This window comes from Thamnophis elegans, chromosome 7, assembly GCF_009769535.1.
Source record: "Thamnophis elegans isolate rThaEle1 chromosome 7, rThaEle1.pri, whole genome shotgun sequence".
Lineage (NCBI taxonomy): Eukaryota > Metazoa > Chordata > Lepidosauria > Squamata > Colubridae > Thamnophis > Thamnophis elegans.
This window is the reverse complement of record NC_045547.1, coordinates 37,764,684-37,786,311: the sequence shown is the minus strand read 5'-3', so window position 1 is coordinate 37,786,311 and position 21,628 is coordinate 37,764,684. Positions and strand designations below refer to the sequence as shown.

Genomic DNA, 21,628 nt, shown 5'->3' with positions numbered 1-21,628 from the left:
TTGCTTTATTACTGTTATTTGCCCAGGGACTAACTGAATAACATTTAGTAATTCTCAATATGCTATTTCTTAAAACCATCAGCATACTATTTTCTCAAGAGATAATGATTTTGCTTTATATGATGGTCCTTAGAAAATCTAACAAATGTTGAAATGAAAACATTTAGGCATAAAACAGTGAAGAAGACAAACTTCACAGTTAAAGAAGCAATTGTATTTGTATAGTTTGGAAAAAAATGTATTGGGTCTGTTATTTGACTGCCGAGAAACACATACAGAGGTGGTAAAATGTCAAGGTCATAATGTTCATAAAAGCCTTTTGACCAGTTAGGAATTTTTATTAATTCTTTAAATGCAAATACCATGGTACTGTGGACACGTTCCATACCTCCTGCAGAGCAAAAGGTGGAAAATTACAATTAGCTTTTCAGAAAGGAATGTTACATACCAAGAACAAGAGGCAAAATTCTTTTTTTTAATCTAAATATAAATGTATCTCTTAAACTAAGAACTCTGATTATCAATATTACAATCTCATTTTACAGTGAAAATAAGAGACTTTTGGGAGCAACAGGATTTGCTCTTGTTTCAGGGATGCTAAATAATTTCTTCACTTTTAATATATCAAAAGAGAAGAATACATATTTGTCAGCTTTGACAATTTAATGTTATATGTATTTCTGGAATACATAGAATAGAAAGAATAGAATAGAATAGAATAATAAGAGTTGAAAGGGACCTTGCAGGTCTTCTAGTTCAACCCCCTGCTTAGGTAGGAAACCCTACACCACTTCAGACAAATGGCTATCCAACATCTTCATAAAGACTTCCAGTGTTGGGGCATTCACAACTTCTGGAGGCAAGTTGTTCCACTGATTAATTGTTCTAACTGTCAGGAAATTTCTCCTCAGTTCTAAGTTGCTTCTCTCCTTGATTAGTTTCCACCCATTGCTTCTTGTCCTACCCTCAGATGCTTTGGAAAATAGTTTGACTCCCCTTATTTGTGGCAGCCCCTGAGAAATAGGAACACTGCTATCATGTCACCCCTAGTCCTTCTTTTCATTAAAATAGACATATCTAATTCCTGCAACTGTTTTTCATATGTTTTAGCCTCCAGTCCCCTAATCATCTTTCTTGCTCTTCTCTTCTTATTGAGAAATAACCAGTTTTCTGAGAGATCTAGCGAAGGTGGTTTTTTACAAGCCTTCATCTATTCAAAATACGTGTAGAATAGGAATGAATTAATTAAGGAATTAATTAATTCCTTAATTCTTTGAACAATGATTGTGTGAATTGGGAAGCTATTTTCTATTCATTCCATTTAATGGTTTGCATTTCTTCTGCAAACCATTAAATTACAAACCATTATTTTAAATTAAGAAGTGCCAGAAAAGTTCTATATAAACAAACCAAGAAAGAGAGTAAATCAGTGGCTATTAGAAATGTGGGCTTTGGCTAACTTTTTCATATTTATTGAAAAAGTTGTTCTGTTTCTGCAGAGTTCTCCCAAAAGAATCAAGATGGAAATTATTGCAATAAAATATTGGTAAAGGATAGGTGAATATACCCCCTTAGCTTTTGATGGAGGACAAAGCATTAGATAATGCTGACAAACTTGAACATTGGGCATTGTCTAATAAAATGAAATTCAATGGTGAAAAGAGTAAGGTTCTACATTTAGGCAAGAAAAATGAAATGCACAGGTACAGTATAGGTGGTACCTTGCTCAATAGTAGTAACTGTGAGAGGGATCTTGGAGTCCTAGTGGACAACCATTTAAATATGAGCCAGCTGTGTGCAGCAGCTGCCAAAAAAGCCAACACAGTTCTAGGCTACATAAACAGAGGGATAGAATCAAGATCACGTGAAGTGTTAATACCACCGGATAATGCCTTGGTAAGGCCATACTTTGAGTATTGCATTCAGTTTTGGTCGCCACAATGTAGAAAAGATGTGGAGACTCTAGAAAGAGTGCAGAAAAGAGCAACGATGATTAGGGGACTGGAGACTAAAACATATGAAGAACGGTTGTAGGAACTGGGTATGTCTAGTTTGATGAAAAGAAGGACTAGGGGGAGACATGATAGCAGTGTTCCAATATCTCAGGGGTTGCCACAAAGAAGAGGGAGTCAAACTATTCTCCAAGGCACCTGAGGGTAGAACAAGAAGCAATGGGTGGAAAATAATCAAGGAGAGAAGCAACTTAGAACTGAGGAGAAATTTCCTGACAGTTAGAACAATTAATCAGTGGAACAGCTTGCCTCCAGAAGTTGTGAATGTCCCAACACTGGAAGTCTTTAAGAAGATGTTGGATAGCCATTTGTCTGAAATGGTATAGGGTTTCCTGCCTAGGCAGGGGGTTGGACTAGAAGACCTCCAAGGTCCCTTCCAACTCTGCTATTGTATTGTATAAATGGGAATCAAAGTAGGCAGGATGGTACTTTTCTTTTTTGACATTGCAAAAAGAGCACATTTCTGTCACAGTAGCAGCATACCTCGCTTCAAAATCATGGCATGCACAACTATCACTGATGGGAAGAGTCGCAGTAATTAAAATGAATGTTCTCCCAAAAATCCTCTACCTATTTCAAACGGCACCGGTTAAGCTAGGGGAAAAATTTTATAATGATTTGGACAAAATGATTCGTAACTTTATATGGAATGGTAAAAAGCCCAGAATAAAATATATGCACCTGCAGGATAAAAGAACTCAAGGGGGAATGGGATTACCGGAATGGAAAACATATCATCAAGCAGCAACAACTATGTGGATAAAAGAATGGGTAGTGTTAGCTAATAAAAGAATCTTAACAATAGAGGGCCACGACCTGCAATACGGGTGGCACAACTACTTATGGTGCGAGGGAAATAAAATCCACAATTATTTTAGTAGTCACCATTTAAGGGGGGTATTGATTAAGGACTGGCTCGAAATTAGAAGGAGATACTATACGCAACTACCTAAATGGATATCTCCGACGGAAGCCCTGATATACCCGAATTTGATAAACTTGGATAAAATTGTTACCTACCAACAGTTGCTAGACGACCAAAACAAACTAAACCCCAGGGAAAATTTGGCTGATAAGGGAATAAACATCGATTGGTGGCCATATCTTCAAATTCAAAACAAACATAAATTCGATCTAGCACAACCTGGCTTCCAGAACAAGAACCAGGAATTAGATAAAATTTTAATTGGACCAGATGAGAAATTAATTTCAAAAATATACAACTGCTTACTGATTCGAAAAACGGAAGCAGAAAGAGTAAAAGAAGTCATGGTAACCTGGGCCCAAAACATCGGCCACTCAATAGATCTAGACGACTGGGAAAGAGTCTGGGAATGGAATCTAAAATTGACAAAGTCGACGGCCTATAAAGAAAATATATATAAAATGTTCTACCGCTGGCATCTTCCACCGACAAGACTGGCGAAAATGTCTTCAAAAGTTTCAGCCATATGCTGGAAATGTAAAACGGTGCTGGGCACGTACTACCATATGTGGTGGACGTGTCCGGTAGCCAAAGCATATTGGAAGCAAATACTAGGATGGCTGAATGGAATCCTGTCAATTAAACTATGCTTTAAGCCGGAAACTTTCTTATTAGGAATAATAGATCAAAAAATTTGCAAATCTGACCAATACCTCCTAGTCCATATTCTGACAGCGTCAAGGATTGTTTACGCACAGTGCTGGAAGAGTGAAAATGCCCCCACCAACACTATGGTGATGAATAAAATTTTAGAACTAGCAGAAATGAACAGACTGACGATGCGAATTAATGACAAAGAAGACACAGACTTTTATACAGTCTGGGAGAAGCTATACAAATGGCTTGATGAGTCAGTGAAGACCTAGACATAAAAAGAGATAGCTAACTAACCTATCACGATTAAACCAATAACTCAAATGAACAATATACAACAACTGAGAGATAAACGAAAGGAGAAATGTATCAGGGGCGAGAACCCACCGTCGAGCAATTTTGTCACGCTACAATGCTGGGAAAACTTTAAAAAGCTGATAGGAAATTCGCTATAATTACCTGCATGAAATTAGTGATCAAACTTCATTTTAGATGAGGCGAGAAGACGTATAATCCTTGCCTCTTCAAGCAAGGAAAGGGAAAGAGAACCAGATTGTCCTCAGCAGAGGAAAATACGCAAATGTAACAAAGGTTAGAAGGGAGGGAAGGAGGATAGTAGGGAAGTCTGGATGGAGAGGAGAAAGGAGAGGAATAGGAAAGGCAGAAGAAGGGGGGAAGAAAGAGGAGGAAGAGAAAGAAGAGAAGGGAAAGAAGGTGGGAAGAAAGAAGGAGAGAAGAAAGAAGAAACTGGGGGAGGAAGGAGGGAGGGAAGAAGAGAGGGTAGTAAAGGGAAAGAGGGAGGGAAAGAAAGAGAGAAGGAGAGTTGAAAGGAAGGAGGGAAGGAGGGAGGAAAGGAGGGAGATTAAGAGAAAAGGAAGGAGGAGGGAAAGAGGCAGGGAAGGAGGGAAGGTATGTGTGAAGGAGGGGGGGAGCGAGGGAGGGAAAGGAGGGGGAAGGAAAGGAGAAAAGGAGAAAAGAAAGGAGGGAAGGCAGGGGAGAAGGAAGTAAGGGGGGAGGGAAGAAAAGAGGGAGGGAAAGATACCTAACCTTTGATGTTTATAATGATTTGATAGTATGGGAATATCTCGAAATGTAGTTGTATTGTTTTGTTACAAGTTATGGATGTTGTATTTTCTTTTTACCAATAAAATCTATAAAAAAAAAAAATCATGGCATGCTAAATATTTTAATTTCTAATCTTTTGCTTTGCGCAGTAGATTACAGTGTACTAATATTTCAGTATGTCTTGAAGTTTTTCCATATATAGAATATTTCCAGAAATATTTGCCTACTTGTTTTTCTTTCTATGATTCCCCACCCCTCTCTCATTAATGTGGAACAGTCAAAAATATTTTCTTACTGAATTGTGAGAATGGGCTTGACCTTTCTGCAGGGTTAGATTTCAAACTGAAGAAAACCAATAAGAAAATATAGAAACTTTGAGTAGCGGCAAATATGTGTGATCTTTAAGTAGGGAGTAGTTCTAAAAAAATCACTTGACTGTATTTGAATGAATATCTAAAAATATAGGCTGCAGATTTGTTCCAAAACTATTGGTTATTTATGGCAATCCTAGCTCTCCATTTAGATACTGTAGTAGAATTAGATTCTCTGTCATTTTTAGTAACAGGAAGATGTAGTTCACTGAAATAATTATATTAAAATTCAACTTCCTTCATGTAATTTTCCACTGAAAACCATCTAGGCACTTGCATACTTGCAAGACCAATATATGTAACCAAATATAGTCATTCAAGTGAAAGGTGATAATTGTCAATCAAATGTAATTGATAAACATCTTTCACTTCATTGTAACCTAGAGAAGAGCAAACCAACCCTTCACAGAAGGAGCAAGTTGCTGCAAATAATTTAATACAGTTTTTTCTTATTTAAAATTTGAAAGATCATCTAAATGACTACAGAAGAGCTGTTATTTGTACAAAACTGTGACACTTTCCCTTATATATTACAGCTAATTTCAAGCAGGAACCTATGATGCTTGGCATTTAGTTCCTCAATAGAAATAAGATTGCAATTCTGTATCCATGTATCTCTGTGAGTCTCAGCAGGACTAATTTATCTTTTAATGGGTATATATTTGCATGTAACCATCATGTGTGGGAAGAATCTCATTTGTCTTAGTCCTAGTGACCAGTATCACAACTTGAATACATAGAAAAATTACTGGTTTTCAATTATTTTACATTTAAGATTTTGACAGGTTATAATATTGCAAAAACATATCATGACAATTTTTAGAATTGTAACATATTTATTATATACATAAAATGGAAAAACATCTAAAACAGTATCAATTTTAAAAATCTATAGGACCACAATAAAAAATAACAGATGAGCCATGGATGGCTGTTTTATTTACGTTGTATGGTGCCTTTGCCCTTATTTTTTGTATGTTCATATAAATAGAATATGTTAGTCAGTGCTTGTGTTAACAGAACAGTGTAGATACCAGTGATGAAGTTCTTGATATATAAATATATGCAATTTTGGAAGAGTATGTACACCATGTGTAGAAGCAGAAGATGACAATTAGACAACAGTTTAAATCTAAATATTACAAAACTAAAAACAAAGGCCAGCATAATGCTGGGCAAGTTTACCACATTTTTCATAAACTTCCATTATTTTTTTATGTTTATGGAGTCTTATCATAACTGATATCAATGAAATCAAATTATCATTTTGAGGTTGGGGCTCCACTGTAAATATATTCTTTTTCACAAGTTATTTTTAGTTTTTCTCAATGGCTTTTGCTAAATTATAAGGAAAGCAGTAGTTTAGCAAGTTTCTGTTCTCTCATTCTTTCTCTTGTGCTGTCCCTGTTCCCCAATATTAGATTGCTCACACTTGAAGTGGGCAGGCAATAAAGTGCTTTATACATAAAATATTTGAAGTCAAAATTCTAATAAATTAGAATACCATTTTCATTACGTTTTAAGTGCTCATGACTGCAGCATCCCACACAACCCCCAAAAGCCATTGATTTAACCAACTTGAGCCTGCATTCTTTTGTATTTCAGTGGAGATCCTATATATTGCTTTAAAAAAGACCACTAATACGTTGGTCATTTCCATTTATATCTACAGAAACCAGAATATAAACCTAACCAAATTCCCCTTTATGATTGCAATACACCGATGAAGCATTCAGTTAATCTCATTCGTTACAACAGTACAAATAACAGCAATTACTTTATCCATCACAAGTATATATACATATTTCCAAAGAAGAAAATGAAAGCTTCAACTTTTAAATTATCCGTACATTTTTGTGCGGCTTAAATTAAGGTGACCAGATTTTCAGATTGGTAAAGAGGGACACCATTGAGCGGGGGGGGGGCGCTTGATTAAAAATTTTATATTTTGTCAAACATGACCCCAGGACACTGAAACCATCATAAATACGAATCTGTTGCCAAACATCAAAATTTTGATCACATGACCATGAGGATGCTACAACGGTTGCTAAGTGTGAAAATGGTCGCTAAGTGTGAAAATGGTGATCAGACACTTTTTTCAATGCCATTGTAACTTTGGTCACTAAATGAACTGTTTGAGACTTGCATTATAATGCCTTATGCCAGCTTACATTTTCAAGAGAGAGAAGCTAAACTCCTTGTTAGAATTGAAATAGAAATGAATAGAGTAGAGTAAAATAGAATAGAATAGTTTATTAGCCAAGTGTGATTGGACACACAAGGAATTTGTCTTTGGTGAATATGCTCTCAGTGTACATAAAGAAAAATAAAATAGTAAGATAGTGGGATCCTTGCTGCACCAAGCCTTCACTAATCCTCTCACTTTCATCAAAAACAGTAAAAATCACTCATGCTTTTTTATTTCTATTTATTATTTTGCTATGGCCACATATGAATATATATGCACATTCCAAACAGATTTTCTTACTAAACAGCCACCATTCTCATCCATAGGCCACTAAATGCCTCACCAACCTTTTCTGTATTCTTTCATTTCCTTCCATCCATTTTATTTATTTAATACAGAGTAGATTAGGCTGTCAGCCTTAGTCATTCTTCTAACATGACAACAATTCTTACCAACAAGGATGGTATTGGCACATTTTAGCTAATGCAACCTAAACATAACCAAAGCCTATTTCACTTCAAGTATGCTAACTTTATTCTATGCCTTCCCACGCATTACATGGCTTGAACGTTCGCGGATCGCCACCAAATTGCACAGGTGGTTGTTCTACCAGATGGACATCCTTACTTTTTCTCGAAAAAGGGAGAGAGGCTGCCTTTCCTAGTCTAGCCCCGTAACAGCAACCCTACGAGGTAGGCTGGGTTTTAAAAAAAAGCGAGTGTCGGGGAATTCTGCAACTGCATCACCTCTTCGCTGCTCTCGCTTCCCAGGGAGCTCCCTTTCCTCTCACAAGCAGCCCGTTCTCGGAACAAAACGGAGAGGCTCAGAGGCGGATACGCCTGGCAGTCGATGGGGACGGTGCTGAGAGGGGCGTGCGCTGGGAAAGGGAGCTTGCGCGGTCCGCCTCTGAGCCTCTCCGCGCAGTCACCCCCTTCCCCGTCACGCCCCCCCACCCCAAAAACAAACCACCAGCGCTCCTCCCGCTCCCCCACTCCCCAGGCCTGCAGCGCCTTTTCTTCCCGTTCGGCTCCGAGCCACCGTCACGGACCTCTTTTGGCTCCGGTCTAGGCACGGGCCGCCACGCCGCCGTCCTCCCCTCCATCATTCCCCCTCCTCCCAGAGCACCACCGGAAACATGCCAACCTCAATACGGATGCAAAGGCATCACATCGCCGCTACCCATGTTCACGAGGCGCCGGGCATTGCAGGGTGCAGAGGAAGCCAGCAGACAGAGGGGAGACTTGGGGAGGGGGGAAGGAAGAGATCCCGTCCAGGGTGAAAAGAGGGAAAAGCGGAGAGCCTACCCTGGATGGGATCTTTTCCTCCCTCTCCCCCCCCCCGGTCTCCCGTCTATCTGCTGGATTCCTCTGCGCCCTGCGATGCCTGTCTGGGTTGGCTTCCTTGGACACTCAGCTGCCACCCCCACCCCCACCTTCCCTCCGACCAACTGTCAGTTTATTCTTTCTGCACGTGAAAGCGCTTTAGTCAGTGGAGTGTGTGCTGGGAGGAATCTCTCTTCTCCTCCCTGCACGGACCCCACGGTGCCTGCATCAGAGCTCGGGCGGGATTCAGGTGAAGGAAAGGACTTTTCTTTTGCCGGCATCAGAGCTCGGGCGAGCAAAAGCAAGTATTTTAATCAGTGGACTATGCGCAGGAACAAATATATCCCCTCCTCCCTGCACGCATCCACTGAATAAAGTGCTTCCTCTGGCCCGCCTGATCTCTGCTGCGGGCGAAAGGGAGCTGGGAGGACAGGAGATTCCTCCCTCCACGTGAAAGCGCTTTAGTCAGTGGAGTTCGTGCTGGGAGGAATCTCTCTTCTCCTCCCTGCACGGACCCCACGGACCCCAATTCCACTTATGGCCTCAGGTCTATTTACCAGTTAGAGGGTCTGGAATTGATCGTTGCCAGTTGGGGGGCGCAGAGGAACCCAGCAGAGAGACGGGAGACCGGGGGAGGGGGGAAGGAAGAGATCCCATCCAGGGTAAAAAGAGGGAAAAGCGGAGAGCCTACCCTGGACGGGATCTCTTCCTCCCCCACCCCCCGGTCTCCCGTCTGTCTGCTGAGTTCCTCTGTGCCCTGCGATGCCTGGCGCCTCGTGAACATGGGTGGTGGCGATGTGATGCCTTTGCAGGTGCCTCAGTTGATCGTGGGCGGATCTCAATTGATGAGGAACTCAATAATGGTGGCACATAAAGCTTTTTTTCCCCCTCGGAAACTGAAGCTCGTTTAAAGAAAAAGGGAAGGGCGGGCAGCTTCACGTGAGTGAGTAACTCCGGCGGTGGGAATTGGGAGGCTTTGGGTGGGCAGCGGCGCTTCCCTTGCAAACGGGGATCAGCGCACTCGCCGCCTCCCCCTCCCCTGGGAGGAGCTCTGCAGTGGGACAGACGAATGGAGGGGGAGATCACCCCTTCCTTTTCCGAGCCCCCAAACCCCGTTATCCCTGGCTTGCACCCCTGCGCCCAGGCTCCTTTGGGTTTGGGGCTAATCCGAATGGGTGGTGCAGGGGATCCCCAGGGCGGAGGCCTCCCGGTGCAACGGTCTTCCGCAGCTCCGGAGCTAACCTTCGCCTTCCCGCCCAGGATTGCAAGGCTGGAGGCCTCGGCAGCAGCCACCCCCACCCCCAGCCGGCCAACCCTCGCCCGTACCATGAGTTTACTGGCCAGGTATCCATTGAGCTGGAGGGCAGGCACCGTGGTTTCCTCGCGGCTAGTCTCCCTGCTTTCCCCGGGCTCGGCTCCATTTCCTCCCCACCCATTTTCACTCCCTCGACTGAGGCCTTCGCCCCGCCCAAACCTACCTGCCAGCGGACCCTTGCTACGAACCTCCGCAAGGAGAACCGATACACGTGGCCGCCTCTTTTCCCTTCCGCGGCCACTTCCAGCCTGCCTTCTCACATGCTGGTCAAGCGCTTCCCGCCCGTCCTTCGCTTTGGGGATCCTTTGCTTGCTCTCTTCGGCGCGCTTTGCATTTTTAGCCCTCACTTCTCATCTCTGCCTCCCCGGCTCAGCTGCGCCCTCGCTTCCCCCACCCGCCAACGATCATCCCAGAGACTGCAAGCAGAGACTAAAGGAAGACCGCATTTCAGTTAGCGCACCTCGGAGTCACTGATGCCGGCTTCCCCGCTGCGACTGGCGGGAACGGCAATGAAAGCTCGGGCTTGACTCCTCCGTCTGGGGCTGCGGCTAACAGGGATGGCCAAGCGCTTTCCTCAAAAACCCCGCCTTCCACACACACCCGGCTTCCAAAATCCGGGGAGTTGCGGGGAGGGACGATCTTCTTCCCCTCTCTCAGGTTGCCCGGTTCCCCCCCCAGTTCCTCTCATGAGTAGCTCGCAAGGGAAGGCCTTCCCTTCCCTTGCTAAAGGCCACCGCCGCCCACCCGAAGCGGCGAAGCCTCCCGATTCCCACCGGCACCGGAGTTACTCACCAGGGCAGTGCAGCAAAAACAAACAGCGAAGGCGAAATGAAATGGAGACTCGTGAGAGTCACGACTCGCGCGGCGTGCTTAAGCGGACTCCAGCCAATCAGTGAGCTGGCTGGGATGGAAAATTTTAAGCACCCTCGTGCGTGCTTAAAGTTTTCCATCCTAGCCAGCTCACTGATTGGCTGGAGTCCAGGCCAATTAAATCAATGAGCGGCAGGCTGGGCTGGCTTAAATTTGTAGGTAGCATAGAACAGAACGATGAGCCAGCCCAGCAGCTGATGGGCGGGAGCTGCGAGCGCCAAAAAAAGCGTGCCTTTTAAAAAAGCGGGCGGGACGCGGGAAAATGTATAAAAAAGCGGGGGTGTCCCGCCAAAAGCGGGATGTCTGGTCACCTTAGCTTAAATAAAACATTTAAATTTGATATTAAATCTATATTGATTATGAGACCTTTAAGGATGTAATGACAAGGCAAATTCTGCCAAATTAATGGGTTTTACTTTTAAGCACTGTATCTTGGTTCAGTCCAGAAAAAAACTGAGGAAATTCTGTTCAAAAAATGCTTTGACCACACCAAACTGATAATTGTTGATAAAATAAAAATGCTAGAGTTGCAGGAATGCAGATGTTGATGTATACCATAATACCACACTTTTGGATTGTTATGTTTAGTTCATACTTCTCATCCTATTGCATAGAAAAAAGGGTGTGTAAGAGAACTCCAACAATTTCTGCAATCTGAAATAAGGTGTTTTGAGTCAAGGTGAATGGGCTATGAATTAAAGTTCTTTTTATACTACATTTGGCACTGTTCCCTCACATTCCAGATGTAATCTCAGAGGTTTTTCATGAAGTTTTACACGTAAAACGGGAAATCTTTTTTCCCAGAGCTGATTTCCACTGATGAACAAAGCTTTTCATATTGACTATCAGTCTGCTTGTATGAACGTCTTCATATCCAGCCACAAGATATTTCAATCCTGCCAATAAAATAGACATATCTTAATTATTTGTGCTTAACATATATTGAATAAATATTACCGTATTTTTCAGAGTATAAGTTGCACCGGAGTATAAGACATAGCAAGGTTTTGAAGAGGAAAATTTTTTAAAAAGTTTTTGCACTCTGCAAACCTCCCAAGAACAGCCCATTTTTTGCAAAAATGGGCCCATTCCCCCCCCCCCCCAAATAAGGGCATGAATAGTCTTTAGGGAACTTGTAGAGTGCTCTGGGGGTGGGGACGAGCAAAAAATGGCCCGTTTTTCATTAAAAAAAAGTGCATGGATAGCCTTTAGGAAGCTTATAGAGTGCTCCTGGGTGTTGGGGGGGAGGTTAAATTGAGCAAAATACGGGCCATTCTTTGCTCATTTCTGCCCTCCTCAGCCCCCAGGAGTTCTCTAAAAGCTTCCTAGAGGCTCTGTATGGCCATTTTGGTGAAGGGGGCAGGGTTTTGGGAGGCAAAAAATGTTGTGTTCAGTGTATAATTGGATTATACTTGGATTTTCAGCCTCTTTTTTGAGGGAAAAAGGTGCATCTTATAGTCCGAAAAATACAGTACTTATCATGAAATTTAAAAAATAGCAGTAGCAATAGCAATAGCAGTAGACTTATATACCGCTTCATAGGCCTTTCAGGCCTCTCTAAGCGGTTTACAGAGAGTCAGCATATTGCCCCCAACAATCTGGGTCCTCATTTTACCCACCTCGGAAGGATGGAAGGCTGAGTCAACCCTGAGCCGGTGAGATTTGAACCGCTGACCTGCTGATCTAGCAGTAGCCTGCAGTGCTGCATTTAACTTTTGAAGAAAAGGAGAAATAATGTACAAGAGACTACTGCTGTAAACTGTCCAGAGTCACTTCAATGAAATAGGTTGTGTGGAAATTTAATAAATAAAATTAAAATAAAGTAGTTTTTCATCATGTTTATTGTAACAAATGCAATGCTCGGTTGTAAATTAATCAATATATTTTTGTTATTGCTGTGTGCATGATATTGTCAAGATGATGTCAGTATTATTATAGCTACTGTCATTTACAGTAAAAGATATTTATATATCTTTTAAATAAAATGTGTTTGCTTCATTAATTGTATGGCTTCAGCAAAATTACATGGGAAAAAGCATAACACTTTGTTAATTAAAGTAGCTATAGAACAATTTTTGTTTCTCTAAAAAATTAAGTTACTTACACTATTTTATAGGTTTAAGTTTAATTTTGCTGGGAGTGTAGAAGATCCACACTGATAAAAGTAATTAGTACATATTATAATGGGTAAGCAGTGAAGGAATTGCTTAATATTATATTAAATTGTTTTAACAGTATATAGGCAGTATGGCAGTTTCATTTTCAGAAACATCAAGCTTTTTTTAGCACATGGAACAAAATGAAATATACAAACAGTGCAATATCTATTTAGTTATCTATATGATTTATATAATCAATTATATATAATTTAGATTTTATAAAATAAATATATCTATAAACCTACCAGGATTAAGTATTGGACAGGTACAACCTCGATTAGTCCATGATTCTGGATAAAGAATCCGTTTTCCTTGGACAATCTTCAGTTTTGTAGATTTCAGTACTTTCTGGATCATCACATTGACCTCAGCATGAGACCCTTTATCATGAGCAGACAAAATCTTTGCCTTTACCACTGTGGGAAGACAATTTCAGAAGGAAGAATATATCTTCTCTTTTTATTCCACTGGAATGGAATGAAACATAAATATTGACTAAAAGCAATGTGCAGTGTAAATCTTTAATACAAGGGTTACAACTATAATGGAGCCTGCCCATCATGGTCACGGGTTGAAAGGAAGTTGGTAGGACCCTAAGTGAATCATGTTAAATGAATGAGCCCTAATCCCTGCTCTCCCCAATGCATTCATTAAATGAGTCGGGGTTGTTAAGTGTAAATGTGTACCTTAGGGTGGGGAAGACCATGGATGGCCTAATGAAGGAACAAGACCACTTGCCTCTAGTGTCCCAAAGCCTTCTCCCACCCACTGAGACACCCCATGCTCTGCTTCCGACTCTTTGTGGTCCTCATAGCTGCTCTGTACCAATCCCCTGTCACCGATTAGTCACTTTTTAAAGATGCCAGTGCTCCGATGTCAGAGTAGGGAAGGAGGACAGGCCGCTCCATTGCCGGACCATGTGGCAGAAAAGCGGCCAAGTTTTTCTCAGACACTGGCAAAACTCAGAAAACTTACCGTAGTTAGAAACCTAGAAATAGTTCTGTCATCACAAATAACTGCCAGAAGTAAAGTGACATACAATAGGAAAGAATAGAATTGATTCCATAGATCAAATCATACATTTTTCATGGAACATGCCTTATTAATAGGACACATACCAATAATAAAACATACAATCAGTTGGAAAGACTTTAACTAGCACTCAAAATATGTTGGTAACTTTCACAGTTTATGAAAAAGAAATTCCCAAATCAGCCTAGCAGTTGAAAAATGTAGTGTCCATAAGCAATTTTCCATTTTGAATGATGTTGTCTGCATAATTAGTACATCATTTCACACTAATATCTGCTAATATTAGGAATAGTCTATTTCATACATGCTATTATGTGTATTTTTTCCTGGTATTTTAACATATTTACTGCTGATATCCGCATCAATATGGGGACATCTATAGGATTTATACTGAAGCTAGGATCTGCTGGGAGGAGCAGAAGGAAATCTGAAATCTGCTATTTTTTTAAATTGTCAAAAGAAAGTCATCTTTATTACAATAGGATTTGCTACTGATGGTATATTTTGTGCATCTAACACATCATAAGATTCTTCTCTATTCCATTTTAACAGTGCAGCAGAGAGCAGCTTGCAGTTTTTTTAACATGACCACAACACATTTGCCTTCTCCCTTATTCTTTTTCTGAGCATCCAGTAAAAAAGAAAATATTGTGAAATAAATCATAGATTATTTTTGTTGCTGTTGCACTTGTTCAGAATGCTGCCTTGGTAGCTATAATTCGATGCATGTTATTTGCCTTTAAGTAATTTACAGTAAAAGTTTGGGACCGTAGAGCTTATTCTTATTGATTTCTCCTCAGGCTACTTTTCAACTTAGTCCAGAATAACAGGAGAAGAAATCCATGTGTTGCTTCCTTAAAGTGAAACATATATAGTTGTAACAAATGCAGTTTCCTATCTGAAAGAAGCAAACTATTTCTCCAAGCGAGAGTCCTACCCTACCCTATAAAGATCCGCAACAGATACTTAAAATCATGGTAGAACTCAAGATACCTTCTTACCTATCCAGTATAAAATCATTTCTATTTATTTTGGTGAATCATGCTTGTAGAATTAAAGAATTTGAAATGAATAAATGTCTGCTAAGGAATCTTCTGCAAGAGAAAAAAATGTACTTGAATCCTGTACAGTTGCCAACTGATTTCTTGTAATATCTCTGTCCTTAACACTTGTCTGATTTCATTTCCATGTCAGGAAATTTTTTGTCCAATTAAGTACTGGGCCAGATGCAACAGCTAAAAGCACTGGAAACTTGCCAAGAAAAACCTGATAATCTTTGCACTTTCCAGTCTACAGAACAATCGAAATGGTACATTAATAGCTTCTTAATATCAGGATACACCATCCGCATAAATATAAATCAAAAAAGTAGAATTTAGACATTGAAAAGTGTTTATAATTTACCCCAATTTGTTCATTAGAAATGAGCACAAATAGCATATCTCTATCTGTCTGTCTGTCTGTCTGTCTGTCTGTATGTATGTATATATGTATGTATGTGTGTGTGTATGTATGTGTGTATGTATATGTATATGTATCTGTACATGTGTGAAACATATGGGTGTATATGTATGTATTTTGACTCACCATATGTATATTTCATGGCACAAAAGATCTTAAAATTTTGCAAAACTTGGTCTTTACATTCACACTTTCCTGTGGAAACACCAAAACATCTGTTACCATGAATCACCAACACTTCTAACTGCTATTACAACATATTACAAACCGCAAATGAATGACATGGTTGCCCATATTCCCTGAACTGAACTTGGGAGGAGCATATTATATAAAAGAATATACAATTACTTAATGTATTGTAATTTGGAAGGATTCATTTCTTTAAAGAAATTGATTATTTTTACATGAAATATTGTGTGTGTATCATGCAAGTCCTGAATTGCTCAGAATATTTGAAGAAGTTCCTTGAAGTCTTAATAGGCCACCAATGGGGAACATTTTGAAGGAGGTTAATTTTGGGATTGATATTTCTGAAATTTCAGCTTTATGCATTGGATCGAATTGCCCACAAATACTAATTGCAGTGGATAGACTATGGGAGGGGGTGGGTAGGTCTCCATCTCCTATTGTGTCAGAGGCATCTGGATGACTACTATGATAAACAAAATGCTGAAATAAGAAGTAACTCTTGGCCTAATGCAACAGGACTTTTCTTGAGTTCTTGTGGAGTTCTTCCCAGGTTTCCAAGGGTTCCTTGTTTGTTTCATAAAAGAAATGGAAAACTTCAGAATATATTCTACTACTACCAACAATTGTAACATTTCTTCAGGAAAAAAACTTATGATAGGATAATTCAGACTAAATCTTCTGACACTTCGTAATTTCTCTGTGTGACGTTCTTAATCATTCTAACAATAATTTGTCCCTTCAGTTAGATACACTAGAAAGAATATAAAAATGAAAGCACTTAATATTTCTGCCCAATCCAGCAATATAAATATTAATAAATATTTTGCCAATGTGAAATCACAAGGGATAGCTTACACAATCTTGCAGGCGATGGTTTTAATGAGATACTCTTTCTTTTAAATATACCAAGCTAAAACTTCAGAAGGAATTGATTTTGGGAAAAAGAAAAGAAGCCTACATTGATACACATAAAAGTCTAAAATTAATAATGGAAACCTAATAACATTAGTTACTTATTTGCATAAAAAGTGGGTTTCAGTTAATGTTCATTCCAGAAACAATGATTGGAGAGAGTTCATTGGGTCCAGGAAGGGGAATGTGTCCCTCAGAAAAGCAGTATCTTTCATCTTTAATTAAAAAAATAAAAAAATATATATTTTGGAAGAAAAGCAGTATGTTGCCTACCCATACTCCAATTCTTGCTCAGTGTATTCTTAATTTTCTGGCTTTTTGAAACAGGCCTAGAAATCTGGGTAATAAAAATCATTTCATTTTGTCTTTTATTTGTGACCTGATGGTTTTCCCACTATTTCTTAAAATCAACTTTTCACTGATTATTAATCAGTAAGATTATCCTCCTAATGAGATGACTAGCAGGCCTGTGAACACATTCTTACCGGAATGCCGAAGAGCAGAGTATCCTTGTTCTTCCTCCCACTCCCAATCTACTTCACTCTTGTTAAGTGCAGGGATTTCATGGTACCACTTTCTGTCTGCATTGCTAAAAATCAAGGAAATAATGTGAAATATTTCTTATGAAATCAGTTCATTTCAGTTCAAGTGTTATTATAGAGAACTGTCTTCATAAGATTTAGAGAATCAGAAGTAAGTTAAAAAAACAATAATGTTAAGAATTTATATGTCGTATTCTTAATCAGCATCGTTGTTTTCTGTTTGTTTATTTTAAAACCCTCTATAGCAATGGTCTCCAACCTTGGCAACTTTAAGACCTGTGGACTTCAACTCCCAGAGTTCCTCAGCCAGCTTTGCTTTGCTGGTTGAGGAACTCTGGGAGTTGAAGTCCACAGGTCTTAAAGTTGCCAAGGTTGGAGACCATTGCTCTATAGAGACCCGGACTCATTTAATTTCTTCATCAAATATTCTAAATTATTTTTTGCAGAAATACAACCAAATCATCAGCAAAATCCCTCCGTTTATAAACTTCCTTCTTAATATTTATACCTCTTATTTTTCCGTCTTGTCTGATGTCTCTATTCAAAACTTTGATCACCAAGTTAAACAGCAAAGGAGACAAAGGACATCCTTGTCTTGTACCCTTCCAATTTCACATGAGTTAGTTAAGTCACCATTAATAATAATTTTTGCTTGCTGTAATATGTAAACAACCTTGACCCACTTGAATAAAATTCCCACCAAAGTCCATTTTTTCCAGGACTTTAAACAAAAAACCCAATTTAAGTTGTCAAAGGCCTTTTAAATATAATCATGGAAAATCGTGATTTTCCCTTATAGAACAAAATTGTTCAGATGACAATTGTTCCAAGCATAACCTCAACAGATTTATCAGGTCTCAACTTTCTCTAATCCAACATATATGGAGCAGTATAGCAAACACTTGGGGAACAAGGCATGCATTCACTGATGCTACCTTTTGGGCCGATGACATAGTTTAATACAGTGGTCTCCAACCTTGGCAACTTTAAGACTTGACTTCAACTCTGGAAGTTGAAGTCCACAGGCCTTAAAGTTGTCAAGGTTGGAGATGCTGGTTTAATACATTCAGCTACTTTCAAATCTTAATGATTCAAGCCGAATAGCAGAAAGAAAAGTCATGATGTTGATTTTGTATATCTTGCAGTCAAGTACTACTAAGTTTTTTTAAATTTTGTTCATAAAATAGCATGAATCTGTTTGTAAATTTGGACCTTTTTTGTGGCCTTTACTTCAGACACAGGATTATTAAAGGTAAATTCCTGTCCTTATTATGATAAGCCAACTTGTTCAGTTTTTCTACTCACCTGTTGATGCAGTCTCCATTGATTGAATCACAATTTCCTGCACAATCACATGGTCGACAGCCATAATGTCCAAATCCCCAGTATCCTACCATACACCGATCACACTGGGAACCAGACACTCCAGGTTTGCAGGGACAATCACCATTGCTGGGGTCACAGAAAGTGCTGTTGCTAAAAGGAAGCATGGCTGATCCAATGGGGTTGCAAGAGCACACTGCAATTTCAGAACATGCATATGAGGGATTGCTCTTCATATTCAATAGAAATGACAGCTTGCTTTCTTTGCATATTGTTCCTCTTGGTTATTTTTTCCTGAATATTTAATTTATTTATAATATCCAGGGGAAATATTTCTGTAGAGTCTTCCAAATTTTCCTCTAAAGTTTCTCCTTAAAATTATGCCTATACCTATCTCTTCTCAAATATATGAGTTTACAGTTACAGACAAAGCAAAACTAATTGAGTACATTTCAATCCCAACAATATAGAGAGAGGGGACATTAGGTTCAAGAAGACATGTATAAATTAGGTGTATGAAATAATGCACACATTATACAGCAAGGGCTTTATTCTCATATGAACTCGTGTAATAGATCTGTAATACTAGAAATAAACATTTGAAGAAAAGACCAGTGTGTAGATAAACATTCTACTTCCCATTCCTCTAATATCTCTGCTCATTACATTGGTTTCTCTGTTTCTGTTAACTAGAACTTCATGCTTTAAAGGTGTCTTATTCCATCATGTCTGATTTGGCCATAATATTACATATTATTATTTAGATCTTTTTTTGGCATCACTGTACAAACTCTGGTGCTCCTAATATTTTGAAAAGATCACATTCATTTTAATGTTGTGTCTATAGTTGAGGGTTTTTATATTATTTGTTTACCACTTTATTAACATGGAAAGTAACTGTATAACAAATGTCAAATGGTACCTTTTTATTAGCTGTATGAATTACATTTGGCAAAGTTTATAAAAAAGATATAAAGAGCTAAATACTACGAGAATCTGTAATTATATATCTACTTAATTGGAAACTGAGATTGTGAATTCAAACAAACCGATTTCTGACTGACGTATATAATTATTTTGTATTCTTGCTTGTGTTTACTGACTTTTAGGAAAAACATCTACATTTACAAATGCAATCCCCACTTTTTAAAAAAGTGTTCATTGCTGTTTTGTTGTGTTTTTAAGAATGAAGTGTGGAAAAAAAATATTGCCCATTGTTACTAATTTTCATTATGTGATTAAGATATTTACTAATAATTTTACCTGTATATTTTTAAATGTTGATAATATTTTGAAACTGTTTCATTCTAGTTGTTTACGCTTGCTGCGGAGTTTTATTATTTTTACCTGCTACTAATTCTTAAATTAAAGATTAAGCATGGGCTAGCATTTTAGTCACTTTTAAAATTCTGCATGAAAACTTTGGTTACTGTATATACTCGAGTATAAGCCTAGTTTTTCAGCCCACTTTTTGGGCTGAAAAAAGCCGCCTCGGCTTATACTCGAGTCAGTGAAAAATTTGCCCGAAATGGAGGAGAAAAAGGGGCGGGGCCATGCCGCTGGGTGACACTCGTGAATGGCCCAGTGCCCCTGTGAGTTTCCCCTCCCTCTGTGTCAGTTTGCCGCGCAGCGCGCACCGCACCATCCCCCCTCCTCACGTTCTAATGTAATGCAGGGCTGTCTTACGATTCCCCTTCCTCCCCCTCCTGCCGCTCTGCAACGATGTCCCACCTCCTCCTTGTTATGGCAAGCAGCCACATAGCGATGTCCCACCTCCTCTGGTACAGTGATCCAATGATAGGAATCACTGTGCCGTGTGTCATAGGAGGCGGGACATCGCTCCCGCGGCTGCACGGGACATCATCATCACAGCGGGACATCAGCATCATGAGGTGAGTGAAGTATTTCATTGAATACACCGCTAGTTTACTGTTTTTCTTTGAAATAAATATTCAAAAACATTATTGGTATCTATTTTTATTTTTGAAATTTACCGGTAGCTGCTGCATTTCCCACCCTAGGCTTATACTCGAGTCAATAACTTTTCCAGTTTTTTGTGGTAAAATTAGGTGCCTCGGCTTATATTCGGGTCAGCCTATACTCGAGTATATACGGTAGTTAACTAACTAATTCTAATGGAACAATAACATTATAAATATGAGGTCTGGGTAATGCTATAGGTTTAAATTGAAAAAAAAAATACTTTTGGAGCATATAGGGATGTAAATAAAGCATCTATTTGCAATTCATTAAAGGATATGTGTAATTTGTCAGGATTGTGTAGCTACTTTAAGGAATCAAACAAAGCCTGCTCAATGCATTATAGATAGAAGTTGTGTTCACTATACTCTATATTCTACTGCTCTTCTAAACTGAATCCAAAGCACTGCACAGTTCATCATCTTCATGCATATCATACAATCCTTCTTAATGGAAGCTTTACATGATATAAATTCTGACCACTCTATTTGTCTAGGTTGAGGCTGATAAAATTCATGGTTGAGCAGAAATGTAGTTGAGATTGAATTAAAACTCAGGTTCCCTTGTTCCAACTTTATGTTGCATGGATATTGTGTGCAGTATTTATTTAGAGAACCTTTAATATTGGTATTAAATAACTTGTAATATAAGTATATTTTAAATTCCTTCTTAAACTGTAACAAGAAAAGAACTGTTTATTCTGCAGTACTTCCTAGTTGTAAATTTTTTATTGTTATTTTTAAATGCAAAGTATATACTAGAATACATCTGTCAGGTATGTATACATAAAAGAAGCCTAAGGTTAAAAACTCTAACATATTAATTTTAAAAATCACCCAATGTTGGAAGCTTGTAAAATTAGAATTGGCTTACATTTGCAGGTGTCAGGAGCAGAAAAAGGCTTTCTAAGATCTCGATAAAAGCCTGGCTTGCAACGTTCACAGTGCTGTCCTTCAGTATTATGTTGACAGTTGTCACAAATGCCCCCACTTTGGTTCCCTGATGCCAGCCATGTATCCATATCAAAGTGACAAGTGTCAGAGTGCCCATTGCATTTACAAGCTGAAACATACCAAAGATTAAGGAGGGTGGAGGAGAAAGAAAATCAGGATTTTGCTCTTTTGTTAAAAAAAAAAAAAAAAAGGTACGCAGCATGGAAACTGTAAATATTGAAAGCAAATGATATTAGAATATATGGGTTCGTAAAATGAGCAGATTGTATTACTGTCTAGTTTTTCTAGTATATTGTATAGCTTGTTAAATGGAAAATTGCTCATTTTATTTGGATGGATAAATGAATGGATG

At 39.1% G+C, this 21,628-nt stretch overlaps 1 protein-coding gene across 4 annotated transcripts in view; it reads right to left on the bottom strand.

Moving 5' to 3' along the window:
- Positions 1 to 10,988: 10,988 nt before the first annotated feature.
- NTN4 (netrin 4) overlaps positions 10,989 to 21,628 on the bottom strand; it is a 41,459-nt gene continuing 30,819 nt past the window's right edge. For 3 of the 4 annotated variants that reach the window (XM_032221816.1, XM_032221818.1, XM_032221817.1), the window contains exons 5-10: positions 21,197 to 21,385; positions 18,326 to 18,539; positions 16,964 to 17,067; positions 15,504 to 15,572; positions 13,130 to 13,300; positions 10,989 to 11,621 (exon numbers count right to left, since the gene is read on the bottom strand). In XM_032221816.1, coding sequence (XP_032077707.1) covers positions 11,488 to 11,621; positions 13,130 to 13,300; positions 15,504 to 15,572; positions 16,964 to 17,067; positions 18,326 to 18,539; positions 21,197 to 21,385 — 881 coding nt within the window. In that variant the 3' untranslated portion in view covers positions 10,989 to 11,487. Of the gene's footprint in view, positions 11,622 to 13,129; positions 13,352 to 15,503; positions 15,573 to 16,963; positions 17,068 to 18,325; positions 18,540 to 21,196; positions 21,386 to 21,628 lie in introns of those variants that run through there. The other variant, XM_032221819.1, reaches the window with a different exon arrangement.